Raw genomic sequence first — 25,758 nt, 5'->3', positions numbered from 1 at the left:
TGTTACATTTACATTTACATTCATGGCATTTAGCAGACGCCTTTATCCAAAGCGACTTACAACAAATACATTTGACTAAGTAGGTGAATCATCTATCCATCAGTCATCATAAGAAAACATAATCTATGCTAGGACCAGGGGCTATTGGCAGTCACAATGCTAGAAGAAAGGAAAATTATTATTATTATTATTTTTGAAAATGTATTTACGGGAGAGAAACTTGCACAGGGGGGTAGAGGGGAGGAAGAGGTCTTTCACAGTATGTGTTGCACAGATGAGGAAGCCAAGACCGTCCTCATCCCCTCAGCTTCTACACGTCTCTTTGTCACAGTATTTCTTACAAGGTCTCAGTTTCAATCATTTGCAAGCTGTGACCATTGTTGATTCAAGGTGAGAACTGGTATTATGGCCATGTAAGCTCGTATTTTTATTGTTGTTATTTTCAAGAATGGCCCCATTTTGCCATTTAATTGAGGCTCATGGGCTTGGCTGTGAAATGGCACACAGGGGAATGGTACGTCAAGCGGCTGAATTTCCACAGCCATTAACTGCTCCACACTCAATTAGAATGCATAGAATCCTGACATTTCATAACTTATGAGTCTCCAGGCCGATATAACCAATGGTTGTAAAAGCGATCACATTCTAAAGATACAGAGCTTGATACTGATACTCACTTTAATATGAAACTAATCACTCTCTGAATTGTGCACTGCAAATTAAACCTGGATAAATGGTGTGGATGATGTGACAAAACCTACCTGGTGCTCTACTTCTTCACTTTGGTGTAAAAGCAGAGGTTCTGGGATGCCTGTAGGTTACCACAGATTACTCTTGTTGAGAAGCTTGAGCCGCTCTGACTATCAATTAAATTCCCTTTCAGGGCAGCATTCTAATATTTCCATGGCTAATAAATCATGTTGTATATCAGAAATGGCGTGGATACCTATTTAAAAAACAGGACTGTATTGGAATGCATCATAAATATGAAATATGAAAGGCAACAAATTGAGACACTTAATAAAATCTAAGATTTGTTACTCTGCTACGTGCTATATTGCCAAAGGTGATTCTGACAATCAGAAATTATGATGATAGAAATGTACTTTGATTGCTGTTTAATTTTCTTTGGTGATCTTTCGGTGTCACGATAACTCTGGAGTAGAACAGACAGGTCCCATTTGCCATGCAATTAATAATAGGCCGCTGCTGCAAGATTTGGCTATTATTTCTAATATGTTGCGTGATTGTAAAAAGCACCTTTTCCAACAGTACGATTGCATTCATTTATATCTTGTTATTTCTTAAATGCTTTTCCACGGCTTTAATTTAAATAGAGTGATAGGGAATTTCTGCACAGCCATCAGCAACCTAATTTGAAGAAAGAAAGCTGTTATTTAAAGGTTTAAATGCAGTGATAACTTTATATTCACCGTCTGCACATACTGTAAGCATAACTTGCAGCAATATTTAGTGTTGATTGTGCTGTTGTGGTTATTAACAGCCATTTATTATGTGCAACTTGCAATTGATTATGGGAAATCTTAAGGTTTAATAAGAAAAACCCTCAGTGCTTATCAAGTCACAACATGAACACTGAAAATGTGAAATACAAAACTATTAAATGGTGAGTTGTACATAAAGTGTGAGAGGTTCCTAATAAATAACACTTATGGATTAGGACTTCTACTGGTAAATTGAACTTGAGGTATGAGTAAAGGAAGTAGATCACCCATGCTGTGAGCTCTCCCTTGGTGGTCAACCAATAATCTTAAAGCAGGTGAGGCCCCCTGCTGTGCACAACAAAGAGTCATCAGCAATACCTTCAAGGTGGGTCCACCATGGGTCACCGCCGCTGTGACTCCTGACAATATGACAGATTAACGACAACGAGTTGAGCCCTGCACTCTCGGCCGCCCGCAATCTCAATTATGTCGGTCTTCATGTACATTGAACAGCCGCAATCGGAGGGGCCATGGACGGGGTAAACACACTTGCAGGAAGCAGACTAGTGACAGGCTAATAAAGCGCCATGATTGATTCAGGTTCCTCTGTGCCAGATTGGTTTATTGTGTAGGAGGAGTGGTACCAGATTGTGTAGGTTTCTGTAGTAACTGATCTGGCTCCCATCTTAGAGAGAGGAGTGGAGGCAGGGTGGTAGATTATATTGATGTTTTGTAGGGATGCTCTTTGCATGTGTAGCGTATGCCTACTCTGTGGGTGTGATTTGTTCATTTTTGTCCATACACACACCCTCCTGGAGACACATCTATTTTAGACCTTCATATGAACTAGCTCACAAGCACCCTGGATTGTGTTTTATTGTGTGGCAGTGTTCCTAGTGATTTGTTTAGGGGCAGTCAATGTCAACTCTCACATCATTTGCAGATAATGTGGGAAAATGGGCAATTATGCCAGTGTTGGAGATTTTCTCAAGTCAGCACCTTGGAATGTTCCCTATTCTTTTCTTTGTTTTGGAACATCAGAATGAATCATGATTTCGCTGTGACTCACATAAAAAACAGACTGACGGCAGAACAGACGGACAATAATGTATATTTAATGTGGTAGCCAATTGTTTGGACTTTTACAACCTATTGACCTTATGTTTCCTTTTGGATTATTGAAGAATGGCTTTCCAGGTTATTTTGTCCTGACAATAAAATTGTGACTGGACTCCAATGAGAGAGAAGAGGTGTGTTGTAAATATGCTGCCAGACTGTGGCAGTTTGCCTGCTCTCATATCTTGGGAAAGAAAGTTAATGCGTATTAATGGAGCCTATAAAAGCAACTAATTGAGCATTCCGGAACTTGCTGAGTTGGGCATCTGCTACTGACATTGTGCAGCTCCAGGACCTCCACCAGACTAGCTTTATTAGCTCTCTGAACTGGGATGTAGGTCAAGCCATTAAAAGCAGGAAAGGCTCTTTCACTCAATATTGAGACAGCCTCATATTTGACACCTGATCTCTGAGAAGTGCTTAGTGGACATTTGCAAGGATCTGTGGTGAACAGGTTTTAGCAAGGAAGCATTTGATAATGGATTGCCTCTTCAAAAGTTAATCCCATTTTAAAACAAAATAATTGAGCATAGTAAATTCCAACCATATGTGCCCCCTTAAAACCAAACAATGTTCCGTATGAGTGCCCCTGAATTGAGAAAAGGTGTGATAAAATCTGCTCTTGTATAGAAAAGCTCAAATTGCACTGACAGGGGATTGAAAGCTGAAATGTTTGAATTGTTTGAATGAATACATTTAGCCAATTTATGGTTTTTCGTTGAGGTGCAGATCCGTAATGCATGTTAAGAAGAAAAGAACTACCCCCAAACCAACTGCAGATTGCACCTTTGGATTCAATGTGAAATGCAGCTTTACTCAACAATTACGTATGTACCACATCTTGTCTGTCCATCAACTCACTTCTCCATATGCCTGCTTGAACAGTCTCTCTGTTTCCGTCTGTTTGTGAAATTGCATGTGCACATCTTTGTTAGATGTCATATGCAGATATGATCAGATACCACAAAGTGGTGAACAAAAAAGGTCAAGCACATTCCATTACACTGGCCAACTCACTCCTGACTTTTTTAATCAGCTTCAGACAGCCGTTATTAAAGAGCCATAAGCGCTTTGATTGTAAATCTCAGTGACCTTGAAGACACCAGAGGAAGCGCACATCTGTAAACCAATCATCGCACGGCTGCCCCCGTCAGCCACGCTCCCTCTCACTCACACGCACACACACGCACACACACACACACACACACACACACACACACACACACACACACACACACACACACACACACACACACACACACACACACACACACACACACACAACCACTGAGTGCCACGCCTGATGCTGAGCAGAAGTGGGATGGAGAAGGGGAGGAAGGGAGGAGTGGGGCGGGGGGTATGTGAATAGAATCTATATGCAAATCTATCTAGTATTGTTGTTGTTTTATATTCAAAGTCTGATTTCTGTCATACTGTAGCAGGTGAATGAAGGTACATATGTGCAGTTGAATACAAGGATGTCCTGCCACTCAACCTCTTTTAACCTCAACACTCACCAGACTATGAAATCTCCTCTTAAGAAAATGATGCAGAGTATATGCAGCATAAATTATATTGTGATTTATAGTGGGTGAATCATGGAAAAACACAGTTAAGTGGAAAGTGCCAGGTTTTCAATGTTGAGCATTTGGATTGAGGCCACAATAGAATTCTGTACTCATTAATCAATGGGGAATGATGTCTGTGGAAGCCAGCAATCAAATGTACCAAGCATTTTACAGCAAATGTTATGTCTCAATCTAATTTATATGGAGTGCAACCAAGCACGGGGTGTGAAATTAAGACCTTTTGGCCCTTTTTATTTTTCCGTTATAAAGATGTCAGTGAAGAGTGTCTGTTTCTCTTGGCTCTGTTTTCAGCTTTGCCCATTTTACAGCTTCACTGGTGATGTAGAAGTGGCTTTCAAGGCAGGTATCATGGGTCATCAATATAGCACAGCAAAGCTTTTACTGCACTATGATAGACCATACCATGGCTGTTTCAAATATTCCATCTTTTAAAAATAAGCTGATGCTGATACCAAAATGGCCTCTGATGGAATACCAGAGCACCGTTTCAATGTACAACCTCAAAACAAACTAATGAGGTTTGACAAGCCTTGATCTTGAGTTTCAGGCCTACATTAGAGTGCCTGGTTGTTGCAGAGCTATAAAGTCATGAACCAGTCAGAATAATGATAATGCAACCCTCAGCACTTCCTACCCCAATACTGGCCAGCTTACCAGCAGCACACAGATCATTGTTATTATGGATTTGTTGAGAAAATCAATTTTGTGAATACTAATGTCCTTTAAATCTTTGCGGTCTCCAAGAGAAAACATGTGTATTATCTGTTGTAGGATGATTTCCAGCTGTATCACAGAGCTGAATGCACCCTCCCACAGTACAGTACCATGGATTTTCAGACCAGCTGCTTAAGAAGGCCATAAGAGACAGACAGCCTCAAAATGATCAAGTAGAGAGTGAACATGCCTTGTGTACTGCACAGGTGAGGAAGACTGTGCTGCAGAGAAACTAAGAGTCCAGTACAGTTACTGATAACTGTCTTATAGTGAACCACAGATGAACTCCAATGCCTCTGCCTTGCCATGTCTATATTCCTGTGCTTCTTCATCCAGAGCTAGAGATTAGCATGGAGCCATCAGCAGCCCTGCAGTCCTCCTCCTCTGCCCTGCTTCTGCTGTCAGACCGCCTCCTCCCCGCTTGTCAGGAGCTCCGGCGAGGAGCTGTAAAAACCTTTTCCCCTCTCCTTAACAACTGCAAAACAACACGCACACACACCATGGCTGAGGTGCCCACATTTCTGAGGCCCCTGACAGGACGTGCTGCAGGCACAAATTGTAATTCATAAAGGTTAAGGGGGTCAATGCCTTTTATTACGAGTCTGAGTGCATCCAGCTTGATGGGGCGGGCATGCAAATGGAATGTCTCGGAGTGTTCTATGCAACAGCAAAGACAGGGAGTGTGTGCGTGCCTCAGTGGGTGAGGGAGGGGGCGGGAGTCGGGTGGGGGGGTGGGGGGTGGTGGCATGGGCTGTACTTTCTTCTCCTTCCACTATTATAGAGGACCCCACTATTGTAGTTCTGTTAATTAGACACTAAGACATTGACCTTAGGTGGTTAACGACCATTTTGATATGTGCTGTCTAGTTTCTTGCGATTACTACATAGCTAAGTATATGTTCTTGCTTGAAAATACAGGCTGTTGAATATAAGTATCTTACAGTATGTACTGTAGCTTATACCTGACACCTGATGCAATACATTATATAAATGTAACAGTTTATATACAAAACCAAGATACATTATACACACATTGTTGTACATTCATCCTTTTGTAACACCATACCACCAATGTCAATTATATCATTTCATGCCATATAAACCAAAGTTCCCTGGATCTTAAAATATCTCTATTTTCTTAGAGATCCAAATTGGCAGCATATTCATTACAGAATCAGTAATCAAAACAATGGTATAATTAACTGTGTGGGAAATATGTATAATTTACAAATAAAACAAAAATAAATAACACCTGAAAATGAAAAACAAATATGAAATATTTAATTAATAAAACTTCGCATTTGGATGTGATAATCCCAAAGAAATTACCGAAACAGAAAGTAACATGATATCGTTCTCGAAAATGTATAAACTACGTTGGATATGTACTCCTGTTCACCATGACCCTGGCAACAAAGGCTATGGACCCCAAATATATGGACGAAGCCATCACATTAGTCTCAATTGCACCCTCTGCTGGATTTGGAACAGTAACAGTAAATTCATCCTACAGTATTGACAAATTCTGACATTGTAACCAGTGGACATAGACATTACTATACATTAATTGATGTGTAACAATAAAGTACATGGTATTTTGATTTTAGCAAATGATTTTTAGATTCTCTCAAAAGATTGAGAATTTGATCAGTACAATAATTGGCCCATCCTTCGTAGTAGGGCACCTCAGCTACTATACTCTATGAATATGTTTTAATTTACATTTTATTTAATCTTCAACAGCTCCTCAGTGAGAGGAAAATGAAACAGATCCTCCAGAGACTGTTGAGTCTGTCATCTCGATCAGGCATGGGAGGTTTATGTCCCACATTAGTAAGACTGATTGTACGCAGTGCTCATGAGATTGAGAGGCTATGACTTCAACCCCTCTGTGCACCTGCACAGATCATACCTGAGGAACCAGTGGGGGATTCCTCCCTTAGAGCAACCACAGCAAAGAGAGCCTCCCCGTGCTCATTACCTTTGCCTTGCAGCCCCAGCTGCTGGCGAGCCATTCATCAAGATTACAAATCCTCCTAGTGTGCAGCTCCACCTCCAGCCTGTGAGCTGCAGAGACAGGGCCCTGGGACATCCCCTCTGGGTACAGTGTTAAATTCACACCTCAACAGGTGCAGAAAGGAAGGTGGAAATGTGGGTCTACTGTGTGCATGTCTACTGCACTTAGAGTGGAGAATTTTAACACATGGCAACTCTGAAGTGGCAGCTATCATGATGAGCTTTTTCAAGTAGCATATTAAGTACATTAAACTACAGTTGTTCCCCTATTTTTGCTAAAATACACTTTACTGAAATGAATGACAAAAAAAACATGTTTGTTTGAGAAGGACGTGAGGAAAGAGGATCCAAGGAATCAAGGAAAGACTTTTGAGATGAGATAGACACAGACAAACTCACTGCCCCAATACAGTTAATCCAATGGAGACCCTAATACACTAAGTCTATGGTGTTATTAGGCTGTTTATTGTTCTGAAATATCAATTAATATACTAGGGCTGTATAGTAGATTAATCAGACTGATTAGTCAACTAATGCCTTAGTTGACAATTTTAAAACTATATAAATAGTATCATATTATCGGATTTCTATCAGACCAAGCACAAGAAGTTAAAGCTAAAATGAGTGGCATGTGGGTAAGTGTTCTTCATGTATGGGAATGGGAATGGCAATTCCCACCATTGATTTGGAGGCCATCATTTCATTGTTAACTTGTAAAGTACCGACTTATGGGTTTGTCAAAAATGTTTAGAAAATCAAGGTGAAAAATAATGTGGAATAAACAAATCCAGCCTTTCAAAAATAATTTTGGTTTTATTATAGAATTCACTCTGATTATATTATGATGTTGTGTTTGGTTCAATAAAGTTGTAGTGAAATGACCTTGCATTGTCGTAAAATCACCATCCGGGATCTATAAACATAAATTTGCGCGTGCGCAGTTGTTCACTGTGGTTCGACCTTCTGCAGTCGGTAAGTGTAATGGAGGGCTGAATGAGAAATTGATGTTGTTAAATCCTTATTCATCCTACTTTAAAACACAGCCTTGCACAATACAAGTGAGGACTGCATGCTGTATGGATACTATTGTGCATCAGGCCATCATTATTTTTTCTGTCGCGCATTTTTATGCCCATTGACCTTATTCCGTCTTATCTTCTCAGAAAGACCCGGGCTTCAATCAAATTTGACCGATCCGATTAAGACAGCCTAAATTGGAAAATGTACGCCTGTGCAAAGTTCGTCTCTACGCCGGCTCTGGTGAGTTGTTTTCTTCATTTTGATTTAGCTATTATGCAATGAATCTGACTACATATATGCCGATTGTGTTCGTATGGGCCTGTTGTTGAACTTGAATGCAGCTGACAGGCAAGGGTATTAGCAAGCAAGCTAACGTTAGCTTCTTGTAATGATTGATGCATGCCATGTTTATTTATTGAATTATATGATTCGTTTTTGCGCATGGCAAGCTACATGTTGACACCTGTCATGGGGCCCCAATGCCAAGGAAATCTGTGAATTAGCTAGCTAACTGGCTAGCATGAAGCAAGTTAGCATGCATAAGGTCAACATCACTCCTACTTCAACAGATAACATTTAGGTAGGTAGCTGCCAAGTTACTGGGTTTACCTTCTAACCTGCTGTTATTGAATCAGCTGTCACCCTTGTATGTTTAAATTATCTCTTTCTCCAAGGTCATATTTTATGTTAACTTTGCTAGCTGGTTTGAGTGTAACCTGCAAGAAAATGTCTTCGTAGGTTATCCTATGGCTGCACTGTCTGATACGTGTATGAAAGTGTATTCTGCCGATTAGTTAGTTTCTGGCCTTGCATTCAGTCGTTTGCTGTAAAGGGCATTCATTCTTAATCAATACATCAATACCTGATGTTTGAGCTTTTAAAGCATCTTTGATAAAAACAAAGGTAATCATTTGTTGTAAGGCATGCAGGTGTTACAGTATAGTACAATGACATTTGACCACCTCAATGACAGTAGCAATGCTCAAGGTGCCTCCCCATGGCTGTGTCATTGACCAAAGGATACCACAAAACTACTTCCTGTTACCTCAATGAACTTTGAACAAACATGTGTGCACTTATGCATCTTTTCTCTTTATTGCCTTCAAGATGTTGTGCGTTTGCCCAGAGGCTATATTTTACTAATCTCAATCCGTTTGTCCTCTCATATCTGCAGATCCGTGCTGGTTCCCGGGCTCTTTACAGACCCCTCTCTGCCTCTGTGCTGTCTAGGCCCGAGGTCAACACAGAGGTGAGAAACTGATTCTTGTCTTGAAGTGGGCTTTGTGCTAGCCTTATGTAGGTGTATCATTACATATTACATATGAATACATATTATCAGCACTGTCAGATGGGTCTCAACCTTGCTAAGCTCCTCAGTGGAGCTTAGCATGCTTTGGTATTTGATTCAAGTGCTCTAACCATCACTAAAGAAATGTTATTTGCTTTTCAGAGTAATGTAGCCCTCATGCCACAGAGCCCCTTCACCCAGGTAGCACTGAGAGGCTTCCAGACCAGTGCTGTGAGCAGGGACATTGACACAGCCGCCAAGTTCATTGGTGCTGGAGCTGCCACAGTCGGAGTGGCTGGATCTGGTGCCGGAATTGGAACAGTGTTCGGCAGTCTCATCATTGGATATGCTAGGTAAGTGTTACAGCGGTTTGAATTATGCTTACTTGTCTGTCAGCTTTGAATGAAATGAGTGTCTTCAATATTCTGGTTTAAAAGAAGGTTAAATATTGAGTTTGAATTTAGGAGTCTAATCTTGTCCTGATTACTGTTTCTGCTCAGAAATGCTGTGACAATAGTTTGTTTTTGTCTTCTGCAGGAACCCATCTCTGAAGCAGCAGCTGTTCTCCTATGCCATCCTGGGATTTGCCCTGTCTGAAGCTATGGGTCTATTCTGTTTGATGGTTGCTTTCTTGATCTTGTTCGCTATGTAAAAAAAAAACTGCTGTCAATAGAAACAATCTAATTACAGATGTGACTACATATTTTATCGTGGCTACCAAAATTGTTCCGTGTTGGTGTCATGGAAATGTACATTTTCAAGTCTGTCAGGCACTGTCAAAATAAGGACAACATGTATTGTAAAAATGTAAGCAATTACAGAATTAAAATGCATGTATTTCACTATTTAACATTTGGCAGTAAGTTTTGTATGTTCAATCATGTCACTACAATCAAGAAAGCTGAGTGCTTTCTCATGAATGTCACCCTGGGATTCTACAAAGGAACTGCTTAGATTTACTGTAAATCAGCCTAGTGCATTTACCATTTTTCTAATGCATCATATGCTAGCTTTTGTGGGTCCATGTTGATGCTTCCTTTGGTTCAACTGCAGGCTAACAGCAGTATGTAAGTAGGCTGCAAGTTCGCTTGCTTTTGTAAATGGCATTAAATAAATCTAGACAACAATTTGATGGTGCTAAATAATGGTCTGTAGTTTATTTTGGATGCTTTGTATGAACATGTAGTCATTCACAAAGCCTGCTTGCAGATCGTGACCTTTGATATTCTACACATCAGCTGAGTTGTCAAACACTTGTACAAGGTTTGCATTACACTTGCAACTATACATGTTGCACCCCATATGGAAATCATCCTTTTGATGCTGATGAAAGGTAATTGGCAGTTTATGATTTTACTGATGCTATTTATACACTGGGAAACATGCTTGAACGGTCATACGAGTCTGATTTCTTCCATCAATGGTAATCAATTATGAATTATTAGATCACAAGGGGCTGGTTTCCCAGACACATTAAGCCTAGTCCTAGATCAAAAAGCATCCTCAATTGAAACTTTCCATTGAAAGTGTGATTTAGTCCAGGACTAGGCTTAATCTTTGCTGGGAAACTGCCCCAAGAAGTACAACTTTACTTTGGTGTCAGTGAAGTTATGGCAATAATATGAGAATTGTTACATTTGCTGGGGATAGGACAACCTCTATCCTGGCTCCCAATTATCACTTGACTGAAGACCTTGGTGTTTCCCTATGATGCTGTTGGAGGACGACAAGATCTTCCACCTGTCACCTGGATGGCTCCCCCTAACCTGCGAGGGAGGAAATGCCTCATCTTTCCATAGACTTAGACACAACAGTACTACTAGTTGGCTTCTGTTGATTTTCTAGCTGGATATACTGTCATAAGACAGGTCGAATAATATCACCAGGTGCATAGACAAATGTGTACAGTACATTACGTGCATACGTTAAAGGAGAAATAAATGAAACATCAAACTTTGTTGTCAACTGGTTTGTCTACATTCGAGACATAATGACGTTTACGGAAGACATCCTGCTCACCTGCTGGGCTCGCGAGAATTTGGCACAGACGTGGGATTTCGATATCAAGGGTTGAGTCTGTGGGTAAGTGTCCACAAAACTGACAGCGATTGTACACAAAGATTTCGCACATGTAACGATTTGTTGACATTGGTGAGGATTTAAGCATTAAGCAAAAAAGAGTGGGCATATGATAGTAGCACACCCGCTCTGTGTTAACAGTGATACATACAGCTAACATGGCGACGATGCTAAGCTTGCAGCTGCTACCCTGGGCGGTGGTAGTACTGGGGAGCTAAACGATTCACTCTGGCTTTGTAAACAAAACCGCCCACAGCCTGTGCCTTTATTGATGTCAACATTTCTAACTTGCATGACTTATTTCTTGTGCCAGGTTTTACCCGTTTCACTGACATTATTTTGCGTTTCAGCAGAGTTTGTCCCCTGAACAAGACATAGCTGCTGTAAAAGCAGGCTAACCAATTAGATGGACGTAGCTCAGACTTAGTACCATTATCTTTACCTTAGTATCAGTATCATTACTGGCCCACCATCCAAATAACGTTAACTGATTGTGTGACACTGACAGCTACTATGAGCTACATAATTTGAGTATAACCAGAGAACCTATATAATCCTGAAAGGGCTGTGTTATAACCAGTTACAATAACACTGGATAGCAGCAGAGCATCTATTTTGTCCGACTGGCAATATCCTGCATGTCCGACTCTACTGTGCCTTGCATTTACAGTATAATAATGTTTGGAGCAACATGCATCATCAAAACATGCTGATGCTACTTTTGCCAACTAAAACAACAACAAGGGAAGCTTTGTCCTGCAGTGTAGGTCACCTGTTCAATCACCTACATTATGCAAATCCCTTTCACTTTGTATTGCAGGGTATAAAAGGAATTAATGAATATGAGTGATGACAAACCTTTCTTATGTACTGCTCCTGGATGTGGTCAGGTATGTTTTCAAGACTCAAACAATTCCCTTTGTTTTACTTTGTTGTTAATAAGTGACAGTGTCTAAAACTATATGAATTGTGTCCTCTATAGCGATTTACAAATGAAGACCATTTGGCTGTCCACAAACATAAACATGAGATGACACTGAAGTTTGGTCCAGCAAGAAACGACAGTGTCATAGTTGCTGGTAAGCATGACAAAAGCCCACAAATCAACCCCCTAAGTTGTTGTTGTCCTCATTCAGGTAGAGTCAGAGACTGTCTTCTGTTGCAGACCAAACGCCCACACCTACACGCTTTTTGAAGAACTGTGAGGAAGTTGGACTCTTCAATGAGCTTTCAAGTCCCTTTGAACATGATTTCAAAAAAGCTACAGAATATGACATCAAAAAGGTGACTATTGATAACCATGCTTGCACTACATAGTCAGTGATGCTGGCAAAGCTGATCTTTCTACCTTGGTAGCTGATTCCTCCAAAAATGCTCAGACCTTGTCTGTTGTCATTATTTACTGTATCATGTAGTTGCCCTTGGATTTGTCGCCTCTTGTGACACCAATCATACGCAACAAAATTGAGGAACACTCGGCTGTAGAGGCACATCAAGACAGCCCGCTGCCCCATCCAGAATCGACCACAAGTGACGACAAGGTAAAGAATGCACTGTATACATTATACTATGGTACCCTGGTGGATCAGTAATATGAATCTAGATTCTAGTCGTCTTGCTGTCACACTTTTGGACATAATTTCCATGAACTTCAACTTCAGTGAATGAGATGTTGCTCAACATTCCAATCTGCACAGAGTGAATTTCCCTTTCCCATGGTCACATAGAGAGTTGTATCAGTTTTTCCTCTTCTGTCCTCTCATGAGGTGTCCTGTAGGTGTACTGTGTCTGCTATGGGTTTTAAGTTTGGTAATGTACATAATGTAAATGTCTATTTTGATCCATTGATTATGGTTTTGTGAAACTCTGCAAGACAGGCAAAAAAAAGCAGTGTTCTTACCGCTTGGTGTAAGAAGTGGTGTAGATTGGATTTAAGTATTTTTTTTTTTAAGTTTATTTACAGTATTGTTTAGCTTTATGAGAGAAATACATCTCCTAAAATAACAGTAACTAACAGTTCTGCACAAAATTATTTGGATAAAGAAATAAGAATTTAGATTTATTTATTTATTTATTTATTTCCAGACCCTTGAATGAATTGTCTATCAGAGTGAAAACTAGGGCATTCTTTCGTCTAGAGTCTAGAGAATGGTTTTCTTTGAACGTGTAATTCAGCTAAGGTCTCATATGGTGTTTTCAGGAGGTATCTTTGCAGCCGACCTCACTGCCAACATCCACTATAGTCCGTCCTGCGTCCCTCCAAGTCCCCAATGTACTCCTAGCAACCTCAGATGCTAGTGTTGTAATACAGCAAGCTGTCCCATCGCCAACATCTAGCTCTGTAATTACCCAAGTCCCGCCCTCTAATAGGCCAATAGTGTAAGTAACTCAAAAACGTTACTTGTTTGATTTTATTTTTTAGAGCATTCTTCGTTCATTTTGTCCACTTGATTTTTTTTTTGGAATGAGTTTTTGTTATTTGCTATTATGTGTTTGTGATTTTGTATTTCGTGGTAAGATGGTTAATTGAAAAGTATGCTTTTCGGTTTGTTGTCAGTGCTCGTAGACCGATACTAGTACCATATAAGTTACAGTACGATACCCATATCCCCCTCAGTTCCCTTTTAGTTGTTGTTTTTAAATGTTTATGATAGAACATTATAGCAGCATTCTTAGTTGACATTAACCACATCGTAGATCATTTTTTACCATTGCTTGTTTTGTTACATAGTACTGTATGACTACATTTTGTTTTATGTGTAACCCACTCTTCTGCTCTTGTCCCCTCCAGTCCAGTTTCTGGCACTTTCCCTGTACTCTTACAGCTCCCTAATGGACAGACCATGCCAGTCGCTATTCCAGCAACCATTTCTAACTCCAGTGTACATATTCCAGCCGCCATCCCTGTAAGTATTGTATATTCAATTTTTAGAAGTCTCTCACCTGAAGTATTTTACACACATACATAACATTGGCAGAGTGGCACGTATCGGATGTCTTACTGGAGTTTTTATTCATTCAAAATAGATGTATCAAGTCTTACTGAAGATGGAAACATGAGGACCATTTTGCAAAATGTTTGAATTATCTCATACAAGCAGTGTTTAGAGTTACAACGTGGTGCGCTCTCTCAGGCCCATTTACCCTGTATCCACGTTCTGGTGATTTGTTAATTGCCACATATCAGCATTGCACCCTTAGGACAGGCTCACTATTTACGGCCTTGGCACCAATGACTTTGGCATGCATTGGGATAGCAGGAGACGATGGTTGAGCTAATGGGCCTTAGGACAGAGCAGCTGTATGTCACTGCGGCAAAGACACTGAGTAGGCCAAACGATTGCGGGTTCCTGTCCAGGGGTGCATGTCAATGCTATTTGTCCTTGTACAATCTGAATCACTGCACTTAAATTCCGGTGGTGGATGGACTATGCCTAATGTCTATTGAAATGATCATGCTGCCCCGGGTAATGTTTTAGTGTCTGTTAAGGATATTAGCTCATGTATAGACATATCGTAGGCCTTGTAGGAGTTTTTCCTTCCCTCAGTCCCCATGTGGTGTGTGATTGGATGACGTTAGACAGGGTCTCTCTCCTCTCTTGTTGTTCACTCTGGCCCTGGTTGTCTGTGTGGAACACTGAGCAGCAGATGATTATCTCCTGATGGCGGCGCAGCAGGGGAAAGACCTCCATTCTCCCTGTCTGTGGGGAAGGCACTGACGAGTGAAGTAGGGGGAACGGAGAGAGAGGAGACAACCCCCCCCAACCCTTCTACTCTCTCTCCCTCTCTCCTTCCCTCTCTCTCTCTCTCTCTCTCTTGTTCCCTCCCTCTGGTTGTCAGGAGATGGTACAGCAGACCTAGAGAAGGCTCTGGCCGTCCAGCACGTGTCTCTCGATCCCTCTCCTCTCCTCAGCCCCTCTCTGTCCATATGCTCTCCACACAGACAGGCAGAGGCTCATTAGCGTGCACGCTGCATCTCCATGTGGCGCTGCCTCCACAAAATAACAGGCCATCCAACCTAATGAGGCTGAGATATGAGCAAACTCTGAGAGTGTGTGCGTGTGTGTGTGCGTGTGTGTGTACGTGTGTGTGTGCGTGTGTGTGTGCGTGTGTGTGCGTGTGTGTGTGTGTGCGTGTGTGTGTGTGTGTGTGTGTGTGTGTGTGTGTGTGTGTGTGTGTTGGGAGGGGGCTGCCCGCCTCTCACTGGGATAGACTTAATTCTCTGTGTGCTGGTCTCTCCCTGTGTCTCTCTGCTGTCAGCTTGTCAGACCCATCACCGTAGTGCCTAATGTCCCTGGGATCCCAGGACCCCCCTCTCCACAACCCGTCCAATCAGAAGCTAAGCTGGTAAATCATTTTTTCTCATCTACATTACATCATTGGTTACATCAGACTCTGCTTCTAAACTTGTTTATCATATTATTCACCGTCTCAGACATAGCCTACATTGTGAAATTGGAGCTCAAATGCCACTAACCCTAAATTAAGAGGAAAAAACATTGTTATTAAGACTTTATTCAAAGACTGTGGCGTTTGAGGCGCCTGTATGGTATGTAATTCCTTGCTTTAACCAGAAGAGGGTGTACTAGTGGAGGCTGATGTGTTTATGTATTTGATAAGCGGTGCATGATTTAACAAACGTGTTATCGACGACAGTAGCAGCTTGTATTTGACAGAGGTCTTCTTTCAGGTATCATACAAAAAAACAACAAAGAGGCATACTGAATATGCCACCTCCAGATGCCTTGGCCTTGTGTTTAATGTAGTCAGAGCAGGTTCCCCAGCCTCTGGCTCGGCGTGTGAGTAGTGATGGTTGAAGGGCAGGGATATGGAGCGTTGTTAGGGGGAACGGTGGCACCGTGATGGAGCACGTATCACCGAACCTGTAAGTGTTCACAGCACGCCACTCCTCTGGAAATTAACAGGTAAACCTTAGTGAAGAGGGGGCTGGAGTTTGTCTGGGGAGGGAAGGGGGGGGGGGCTGTTTGTTGGGATCGAGGGGCACCGAGATGACAAACGCCGAGACAGCGTTCTGCTCAGCAGGCCGTCACTGGGGCCAACCAGAGGGGGGGCTTCCGCCGAGAGCCAGCTGGGGGGGGGGCGTCCTGGCACGCACTCAGAAAGACACATTAAGTCAGCCTCACCCTGCATGGAACCTTTTGTTCAGCAGAATCCTGGCTGACCTGCGCTCCCCCCCCTCCTTCGGCACCCCCCACCACACTCAGCTCATCAGCAAACACCTAATGAGCCCACGTCAAGAAAACAGACCCCCGCCCAGCCTCCTCCCACCCCCGCCCGCTCTCCGGGGGCGCAGAGACGGCGCTTTACAAGGACTGATGATGCTGCAAAGACCACAATAATGATAATTAACTTGCTGAATTTAGAAGATTATGCTGTTAATTAGTTGCAAAATAAAGATAAGTAATATAGTAGCAGATGGTTGAATAACACCCAGGAGATGGAGGGTTATTACACTGATGAGGTTTCCGTGGCAGATATGAAATATGAATCTGACTGGCTTCTCCCTCCTTCTATGGGCCGTTCCAAGAGAATAATATCTTGTTTCTGCCAGAAGAGCTTCTGGAAGGGTATTACACCATAAACTAATTTGGTAGATAGATTGGTCTGGCAAAAGGTAGTTGTTAGAATAATGTGCTCCTCTGTTTCCCCATGTAAATGTATTCCCACTCACTCTGTTATGGGCTGAGAAGGCTCATTCACCTTCAGCTTGTTTACTCACTGTTTGATGCTCTAGGATTTGGGCTTTGAATTACAGGCTGTCTCCTTTGTAGACACATTAGATGTGTGGAATGTATGTGTTCATGTGAACCAAATGGCAATTACAATTAGGTATTAGGTATATAATATTGTGTACATATAACGTATCATTTTGTATTGGAAATAGTAAAAACAAGCTGTGTCTTTGCAAGCTGTGTGTTGTTAAGATTGGCCCTCAGACCAATCATGCAGGCAGGTTTTGTAGTATATGTCTGTGTATTCCTGGTGACTTTGTTGGGTAGTTAAATGGTTTGACAGATGCAGAGGGACACAGACTAGGGGGTTGGGCTGTGTGGATGGGATGCCGCTTTGCTCTGTGTTATAACACACCCCAGAGGCACAGCTCTTCCTGACAAGTGGATCTCACAGCCTCATCAGGGGAATAGGATATGGGCCATGACAGCCTGTATGTCCTATGGAAATGGAACATTCCTGGAAGAAGTGGTTGTTTTGAAGTCTAATTTACAATTACTCCTGTTAATGATCCAACATAGAATGCTGTGTATTTGTTTTGTCTTGGGCTACCTTCTGCATGACAGAATATCCCAGTTATCTATTGACACCTCTTGACTTTGAGTATAGTCGTGATTGTCACGCCAATATTTTAATCTTATCTCAACCATAGCATTGCTACACCGCACAACTTACTTGAAGTGTTGTTGTGTTCTATTCACTCCTCAGAAGTTGAAAGCAGCGCTGATCCAGCAGCTCCCTCAGGTAACCAATGGAGAGGCTGGTGATGTCCAGAGCAGTTCTGTGACCCACATCTCTGCCCCAGCCCCGGCTCCAGCCCCAGCTCCAGCCCCTCCTCCAGCCCCACCTGAGGAGCCCTGCCCCCAGTCCCTTCAGCAGCCAGCCACCTCCACCACTGAGACGCCTGTGAGTACATTAGAAACACTGACCAGCAGGGGTCTGATCAGGGGTTGGGCCGTTCCTCCACAGCCATTGTGGTAGTTGTTGATAGCTTTTTGCTGCTTCTGTAGTTCTCTACATTTTGTTCATGTCCATATCAGGCCTCCCCAGCGCCCCCCGCCCAGCACACCCCGAGCACAGGGGGCCGGCGGCGCAGAGCCACCAGTGACGACCCAGACGAGAAGAGGCGCAAGTTCCTGGAACGCAACCGGGCAGCAGCATCCCGCTGCAGGCAGAAGAGGAAGGTGTGGGTCCAGTCCCTGGAGAAGAAGTCTGAGGACCTCAACTCTGTAAATGGACAACTACAGGTAGACCTCACCTCCACCTGCCACAGCCTTTTATGTAGTAACTCACTGTATTTACATCAGCCATAAGAGGATTCCATATATATGTGTTTGTGTGTGTGTGTATGTTTGTGTGTGTGGGCGCTCGCAAGCGTTTGTGCCCGCTTGTGCATTCATGTGTGTGTGTGTGTGTGCGCACGTGTGTGTGTTCGTTTCTCCCTTCTGTGGTGATGAAGTCATTAAAGGCGATTAAGAAGAGCTGCCGTATGACAGCGGCTGTGTGTGAGCCCTGTACATCGATACATCGCTGTCAATAAAGATGTATCCTCCAGATGTCAGCCGCACACAAGCGTGTCTTCGCTTCTGTCTCAGCAGTTTACGGAATGGCCTCTAAAATCTCCCAGGGAAAGGTGTCTTTTTGAACCTTCATTTTGCAGAAAGCAATTAGGATCTGATGCTGACAAGTTCGAAACAGTTCATGTAACTGTTGTCTCTGTTGATAAGTGTGAGCCGGGGTGCGGCACATCGGCGTTCCAGACAATTAAATGAGATGTGGTGTTTATTTGCTTGCTGTCTTATTTGTCTATGAAGGCAGAGTAAGACGTGAGGGGGGGAGGGGTTGAGGAGGAGGAGGAGGAGGAGGGGGGGGGGGGAGGGGGAGGAGGGGGAGGGGGAGGAGGGGGATGGGAGGGAGAGGGAAAGCGGGAGAGGGAAATAGGGGGTAGGTTTTATACCGTTAATTTCTGATACAAAACAGGTTGTCACCTTTGATGGTCATCGGCGTGCCTGCGAAGGGTTAAATGAATCCAGGCAGATGAGGCAGAAAGGCGGTGCAGACAGAGAGCAGCGCTGTTAACTATGAAGAACGGAACAACTCGCGGGCGAAAATTGAATGTCACAAAATGAAAGTGTTCTTTATACGGCGGCATTAATCAGCGGCGCGGTTTTAGTAATAACTCCCGTGCTGACACATTGGCCCAGCTGATCAGCGGAGCTGGCTCTAATGACGCACGATTACTTTAACATCATCCTTAACTGGCTTTTTAATGAGGTGTCAGAGCAGGCAGCCTAGAGGGCTCCGGGCCTCACCAAAGGACCATTTGCTCACATTCTATTAATTCACAAACTTAGGAACAAGTTTAAACTTCTTCACTCCACCATGAATTACAGTCTGACAGCATGATGCATATGTATATTACATTTATGGGATTACGTTATGAGGCATGGGAATATTCCCAATGTGTTTTGTCCGGTTTAACATCCAAATTATTCCTACCACACAAGGGTGACAAATCCAAAATGGATTTTGTACTGTACAATAGCTTTCTCTGCTTCATAATAAATCCATTTCTTTCTTGCACTAAAAGTGGTTAGTTGGATAAACGTTAGTAAGCACTTGCTAGTAAGCACTTGCTAGTAAGCACTGTGCCATGCTACCTCTAGCAAAGCCATGTTAGCCGTAACGTAGCCCTGCTAAAAGATAGCTGTCTGTGAGCTGTAGGCCCACCTGCAGTAGAGAGTAGAGGGAGAGGTGAGAGGAGAGGCATCTGTACAAGGCAGCAGTACTAGCTAGCTGTAGCTGTAATGGGACATGGCAGTGAACATGGCATCGGAGATGCATAGAGCTCTACCAGCTGTGTTTAAATCTGTCTCACAACAGTCCCGCCCTGCCAAGACCAGCAAGGCTAAACAGATGGATTCAAATAAATTGGCCGCTTTTAGACTAATAGATTAAGCCGCCTGTAGTCCTTTAAAGGAGAACAGAGAAGAGTTTAAATCTGCCATAGGGTGTTCGGTCGGCCCTTGGCTGCTCTAAATCCAGTTAAAGTCACCTTCAGCGTAATGTGGCCCTCTTTACGGCATGCAGAATCCCCCCGGCTCCCACGGGGGCTGTAATGACAGAGGAGTGTAAATCTCTGCAGCATCCGCAAAGTTGTGCTGACAATCGGAACAGCTCACCTCTGACAAATGTGCTGGTCGGGAGCCAGTAAAGGCCCATAATTATAGCGCAGGAACAACATAATTGAAAAAGTGCATCATACTTTATTCCCCCGGCCTTCCATTATTCCGTTACCTTTCCGAGTGTCTGTTCGGAAAGGAGGGGGGGAGATGCCAGCTTGTGTGCAGTAATGTAATGGTCATATGGGCCTTTCTCATATAGAAAGCTATAGCTTTTGAGAATTGACTTGTGGGTGGATGGTGTTCCCCATGTCAAGTCCAATCACAGTGAAAGTCTGTGAAACGTGTTCAATAGTTTGGTAGGTTATAGTATGTCCCTCAACTGGTGGGGATTGTGAATGTGAATGTAAGGTTCCATTCAGAGACGGATCCCACTGTAAGACTCGGGTCAGTGGAATATACTGTAAAAGTGTGTGTGTGTGGGAGAAGTGGCCGTTTTATTGAGTGCTGTTGTCTGTCTCCCTCCTGCAGAATGAAGTCACCCTGCTGAGAAACGAAGTGTCTCAGCTGAAGCAGCTTCTTCTGGCTCATAAAGATTGCCCTGTAACCGCCATGCAGAAGAAATCTGGCTATCACAGTGAGTAATGTTCCATTATCCTCCGCCCGGGGCTGTCCGTGAAACACGTCCAAAAATGAGCCCTGCTAACCGCCAGAGGGACACGTCTCGCTCTTCGCCCAGCCTCAGTCTTCCTGAGCAATGGACACATTATGTTGTTTTCTCTTGAAAAACTTTGGAGAAGTTAAACTATTCATATGCGACGTTGTCTCAGACAAGTTGTCTGTTTTGACACGGCTGTCAGTGGAACTCATATTGTGTAAATCATTGTTTCTCAATCCATTCCTGGGGGACCACCAAGGGAGGCACATTTTTGTTTCCAGAGCAGCTCGGACACACCTGAATCAACTAATCAAATGTTTACCAAGGCCTATATTAGTAGAATATGATGTGTTAAAGTGGGACTGGAACAAAAAAGTGCGCCCCCTGGGGGGTCCCCCATGAATGGATTGAGAATCACTGGCATAAAGTCTAGTTTATCCTCCCCATCACTGACTCCCTAATGCAGAGTAACAGCATTGGCAGTTAAACCTTTAAGTCTTTAGCTTTTATTCTCCAATGATGCCTTTTGAAATGTGCAAATCTGTAAATAGCGTCCGCCATATGCAGCCTCTTCATTTCAATTTGCTGTTGTCAGTAGAATGAGAACATGGGAGGCTATGTTTGGCTCCCTCTGCCCACCAGCGCCTGTTCCTCAGGATGCCTGTTGTAAAAACTTAATGGCTGCCAGATTTTTTTATTTTTTTTTTTATTTTTTACCAGCCTCTGTGTAAGCACTTCTGTAAGAATCAGCTATACGTTTTAATTTCCATCATTTCAGGGATGTGCCCTGCCCCCCTTTTGCCTCTCAGTGTTTTAAAATCTGGATTTTTGTCAGCTCAGCTTTATGCCCATAACTCCCTACCTCTCCTCGATGAACCAGTATGCAGAACGAGTACCAACCCCGAGCCTCGTCTCTGCAGCGCTCAGGACTCTGACTTGTATTGACAATGATTGCCTCCAAAATGAGTCCATTATAGCTCAGAGCTTGACAAGACCGTGGCCGCTTTCCTCATGGAAGGGGTGGCCACAGAGAAACACTGTTCATTATGCCAGCCTATTGTTAACGTGGCGCTGACACGCCTCATGCATATTATGGGACTGATGGCTTCCAGGCTGGATTGGCTGTCACAGCCAGGGCTCATTTGGGTTGTTTGGAGCAGGATTTACAGATGAATTGGGTCATCCTTCCTTCTCAAGTATTTTGTTACTGTCCCCCCCCCCCCCCCCCTCCCCTCCCCTCCTTAGACCTTTGTGAAGGATGATCGTTTGCAGCTAGTTGTTACAGAGGAGAAAATATAGGCTCATCCAGTTATCTCATTACTTTATATTTGCATGCTGTTGAAAGGTGGGGTTGATTTAACAAAAACACAGCTGACATTCGACTATACCGTATGGGACATTTATTTACATGAAACAGAGGATGTAAAGACTCCATCATGGCCTTGCGTCGGGGTAAAGGTCTCCTCAGCCTCTCTGTCCTCCCAGTAGCAGGGTAGTCCCTCAGGCTCCCGGCATCCTCCGCTCCATTCCTGTCCGGTAACACATCTCATCATCCAGCCCAGGCGCACCAATGGCAGGTGGGAGGACATTACCCAGCCTGCCCTAAAACAAGCCAGGCCAGGCCTCCTCTTGGCACACCAAGCAGTCCATCTGCTTCTGCTGAAAACCACATCAGAAAATGAAGAGGGGAGAAAAAGGTGTAAGGCTACTTTGGGAACCAGGCATAGCTGCGGATGATAATATATCAGCTACACACCCTGGCATTCCACTCCTGTACTTAATGCCATTAGGAGTGATAATACGCACTGGAATATGGAACAAAAAAAAAAAAAGACTGGCGCTGATTTACTCTGGGACCGACCTTCTGCAGGGAGAAATGGCAAGGCGATTTATGGTGCTTTGACATTCACTCGCACTAAATCACCTGATCAAAGTCCAGTCAGTAAGAAAGCAGAAGGAGCCCCCACACACAGACAAGGCCTTTTAAATGGGATTTTATTGCAAGTCGCATATTATGGAATCTGTATCTCACATTCTCAAATACCAAACCCAACAATTAATTACCAAGTGCCATTTCAACTGACTTCATATCATTAGCAATATTAATTATCATAGTGGTCCTCATTCCTTTATGAGTCAGAGCATGAGAGAGGAGGTTTTTTTTTTTTTTTTTTTTTTCTCATCAGGATCCAATTAATTCAATGCAACTGCCTAACAGCTGGTGGCATTTCGACTCCAAGTCTTGCCTACTCTCCAGTGTGAGCATCATTAAAATCAGGTGCTGTAATCATCTGTCGCTGCAGTAGTTGGCAAGGTAGCAAAAAACAAATGAGAATGCAGTGAGGGATAGGAAACACTGCCACATGCCCCACAATGTAATGTACCCTTATGATGTAGGTTTAAATTGACATTGGAACTTTAATTAAAGGAAGAAAAAAACATTATGTGGGATTAGGTATACCAGCCCTGAATGGTTGCAATCACATCTGAGGCTCACAAAGCAGCCTTTGCACAGCCTGATGTGCATGACTACAGGTTTAATTTCAGTTTTGGTTTTATCTGGTTTACTGTGTGTGTGTGTGCGTGTGTGTGTGTGTGCGTTTGTGCGTGTGTGTGTGTGTGTGTGTGTGAAGGCTCTGAAAAAGGTCCACAAAAGTTGCTTTTCATTACAATCGGTTCGGTTACTATACTATGCCTATTTTGGGAATATGAGGTTTATTATTTTCATATAAAATGTCGACATATGTCATAAAAGAGGTGATTGTCAGGAGACAAATCATTCATAGGAAATGGGATGTATAAACTGAGACAGTGTGTTCTAGATCCAGAGGTGTTGCTATGTCTCAGTGTTTGTGTTCTGTCTGTGTTGCAGCTACTGAGAAGGAGGACAGCTGTGAGGAGATGTCAGTCCCTGGCAGCCCCCAGAACGAGGCCATACAGCACAGTTCTGTCAGCACATCCAACGGAGTCAGCTCCTCCTCCATGGCCCCCGCTGCCTCCGCCCCGGTCCCCGCCCCTGCTCCAAAAACAGACCAGAGCACAGAGGAGGTCCAGCCACAGGGGGGCGCTGTGCAGACCACCACCCAGTCTCAGCCCTCAGGAAGCTGATCACCCCCACTCCACCCCACCGTGGTGCTGGCTGGCTGGCTGGCTGGCAGGCTGCTGCCTCCACAGCCTCACTGACATGAGGGGAAAGGAACTCCCACTCGGCTTCAATTGGGACTATTACTGTTCATCGTTTTGTTTGTGTCTCTACCATGTCACGTCCTTGAATGTCAATGTTCCTGAAAATGTAATGGTTTGTCTTGAGATTGGTCAAGATGCAAGAGAGGGCACTGTATGAATGTTTTGTAAATTGAACTGATTGTCTTTTATCTTTGTTGAATTTATTTATTGGTATTTTACCACATGTCCTTTTTTTATTTGGACCTCTGTGCATAAAGGGTTGTTATGAAGTTGTAATGATTGAATCAGTGCATTGTTAATGAGACCTGACCAAAGTGTGTTGTGGCTAATTTTGAATTATGTCTTGATTACCTTTATAAGCACTATCTTATGGTGGAAATACATAAGGAGCAGTCACTTTTATTGTTTATTGCCTTTTCCATTTTGCACATAAATGAGATATTGAAGGGTTTACCTTTTTTAGAGTTTGACTATTCACATGATACTTACTGGCAGCTTTTAGTAGTAGATTTGAATACCTGTCTTGTTACAAAATTTAAACGGGTTGAATCAGATTTTAACTGACTTTTCTTGTGTGTGAATAGTTTGGCTACATCTGCCAGTAGCATAATGTGGTTTGAATGTTCAGAGTTTCCTCCACTTGTAAAATAGTCTCAAGGAAGAGCTTGGGTAGAATTGTGTGATCATTGACCAACATTCCATCTGTAGTCAGATTGATTGTTCCTGAAGCAGTGATTGTAGGATTGCAGTACATTTTTCATTACTCAAACATCTTGATGTTGACTTACCTATGTGCCATTAATGTTTCTTATCTCTCTCATTTTCATTTGTATCGTTGAACTCAATATGACATACGTTTTCCCATTATTGAGGGTTAGCATGTACATAATTGCTTGGTATAGGAAATATCATGCTTGAATAATGTTTCTGCTTACTAAGTGACTGTCCTTTGCTTTGGTGTTTGACCCAGAACACTGTTGAGGATTGCTGTTTCTCCTTCACTCATGATGAATATGACATTTTTAGAAAACATTGTAAATGACATCATTGATGATACATTGTATATGATCTTTCCAGATGTTATGTAGGTACATTGTTTATATAGAATAGTATTGATCCTGTATGAAAGTCCTTATGATGAGCTTTATCATTTTCATCAATTAAATATTGACCAGAACAAAACTTGCTAGGCTTCCCCCAACCCTAAATAGGGCTTCATTTGTCTTATCTAGTAGCTTTAAGAAATAATGTGAATATGATCACATGCTGATCTGTCAGTCCAAGAGAAACTTAATTAGGATTTATGTTTAACTTATCCTATGACTGCTTGTAAGCATAGTGACAATTAGAAAATAATTGTAGGTTGCAAATCACACCATTGAATCAATTTGCCCTTTCTCTTAAAATGTATTGGCTTACTACTGTGTAGTTTAACAAGACACTGTTGCGTTCTTTTGATTCTGATGTCTTCCATTTATTTTTTGTTTAATAGTGTTTTTGTACTGTTATTGTTATGCGCTATCTGCATGAGTAAATAATTCTCTGAGAGAATTAATCTGCTATTTAAGTAATTTCACTTTGAGTTGTAACTCGGTGTTTCTAAGTTTATGAAAGGTTTTGTAAATGGTTTTACCTCGGCTTAACTGCATCAAAGGGGTGTGATATTGTGTCGGCAGTAGACTTGTAACTTGTGAAAGTTATGTATAAAATATCATAAATTAAATACATTTGTCTCCTTACCTTTTTTTTCATTCATTGGCAGTAAATGGCCAGT

General features: G+C 42.6%; 2 protein-coding genes across 4 annotated transcripts; both read left to right on the top strand.

Annotated features, from left to right (window-relative positions):
• The first annotated feature begins 7,806 nt into the window (after positions 1-7,806).
• Positions 7,807-10,033, top strand: atp5mc3a (ATP synthase membrane subunit c locus 3a). 2 transcript variants are annotated; one of them, XM_083682302.1, is made up of 5 exons: positions 7,807-7,852; positions 8,044-8,140; positions 9,075-9,149; positions 9,351-9,541; positions 9,726-10,033. In XM_083682302.1, exons 2-5 carry the CDS (start codon positions 8,102-8,104, stop codon positions 9,838-9,840), a joined length of 420 nt encoding a protein of 139 aa, XP_083538428.1. In that variant the 5' UTR covers positions 7,807-7,852; positions 8,044-8,101; the 3' UTR covers positions 9,841-10,033. The 2 variants fall into 2 exon arrangements, with proteins under 2 accessions (XP_083538428.1, XP_083538429.1); XM_083682303.1 differs by having other exon boundaries at positions 7,852-7,938.
• Positions 10,034-11,242: 1,209 nt separating this feature from the next.
• atf2 (activating transcription factor 2) lies at positions 11,243-25,701 on the top strand. 2 transcript variants are annotated; one of them, XR_014554555.1, is made up of 7 exons: positions 11,243-11,270; positions 12,088-12,157; positions 12,250-12,346; positions 12,433-12,551; positions 12,683-12,808; positions 14,059-14,173; positions 15,528-15,597. XR_014554555.1 is itself a non-coding variant. In XM_083682708.1 (7 exons), exons 2-7 carry the CDS (start codon positions 14,111-14,113, stop codon positions 23,904-23,906), a joined length of 897 nt encoding a protein of 298 aa, XP_083538834.1. In that variant the 5' UTR covers positions 12,697-12,808; positions 14,059-14,110; the 3' UTR covers positions 23,907-25,701. The 2 variants fall into 2 exon arrangements, 1 of the variants encoding a protein (XP_083538834.1); XM_083682708.1 differs by lacking the exons at positions 11,243-11,270; positions 12,088-12,157; positions 12,250-12,346; positions 12,433-12,551 and adding exons at positions 17,727-17,924; positions 18,059-18,265; positions 20,672-20,777; positions 23,671-25,701 and having other exon boundaries at positions 12,697-12,808; positions 15,528-15,614.
• The last annotated feature ends 57 nt before the right edge of the window (positions 25,702-25,758 follow it).

The sequence above is a fragment of the Argentina silus genome (assembly GCF_951799395.1).
Source record: "Argentina silus genome assembly, chromosome: 12".
Lineage (NCBI taxonomy): Eukaryota > Metazoa > Chordata > Actinopteri > Argentiniformes > Argentinidae > Argentina > Argentina silus.
Note: the sequence above shows the minus strand (reverse complement) of the source record. Positions and strands in the feature narration are given on the sequence as shown.

What these genes read in the sequence shown, in the direction of transcription:
- atp5mc3a (XM_083682302.1), top strand. Translation starts at nt 8,102, where the DNA reads ATGTACGCCTGTGCAAAGTTCGTCTCTACGCCGGCTCTG. An exon ending in GGCCCGAGGTCAACACAGAG is followed by an intron (nt 9,150 to 9,350) that starts GTGAGAAACTGA and finishes TTTGCTTTTCAG; the next exon opens with AGTAATGTAGCCCTCATGCC. An exon ending in CTCATCATTGGATATGCTAG is followed by an intron (nt 9,542 to 9,725) that starts GTAAGTGTTACA and finishes TGTCTTCTGCAG; the next exon opens with GAACCCATCTCTGAAGCAGC.
- atf2 (XM_083682708.1), top strand. Translation starts at nt 14,111, where the DNA reads ATGCCAGTCGCTATTCCAGCAACCATTTCTAACTCCAGTGTACATATT. An exon ending in ATATTCCAGCCGCCATCCCT is followed by an intron (nt 14,174 to 15,527) that starts GTAAGTATTGTA and finishes CTCTGCTGTCAG; the next exon opens with CTTGTCAGACCCATCACCGT. An exon ending in CTGTAAATGGACAACTACAG is followed by an intron (nt 18,266 to 20,671) that starts GTAGACCTCACC and finishes TCCCTCCTGCAG; the next exon opens with AATGAAGTCACCCTGCTGAG.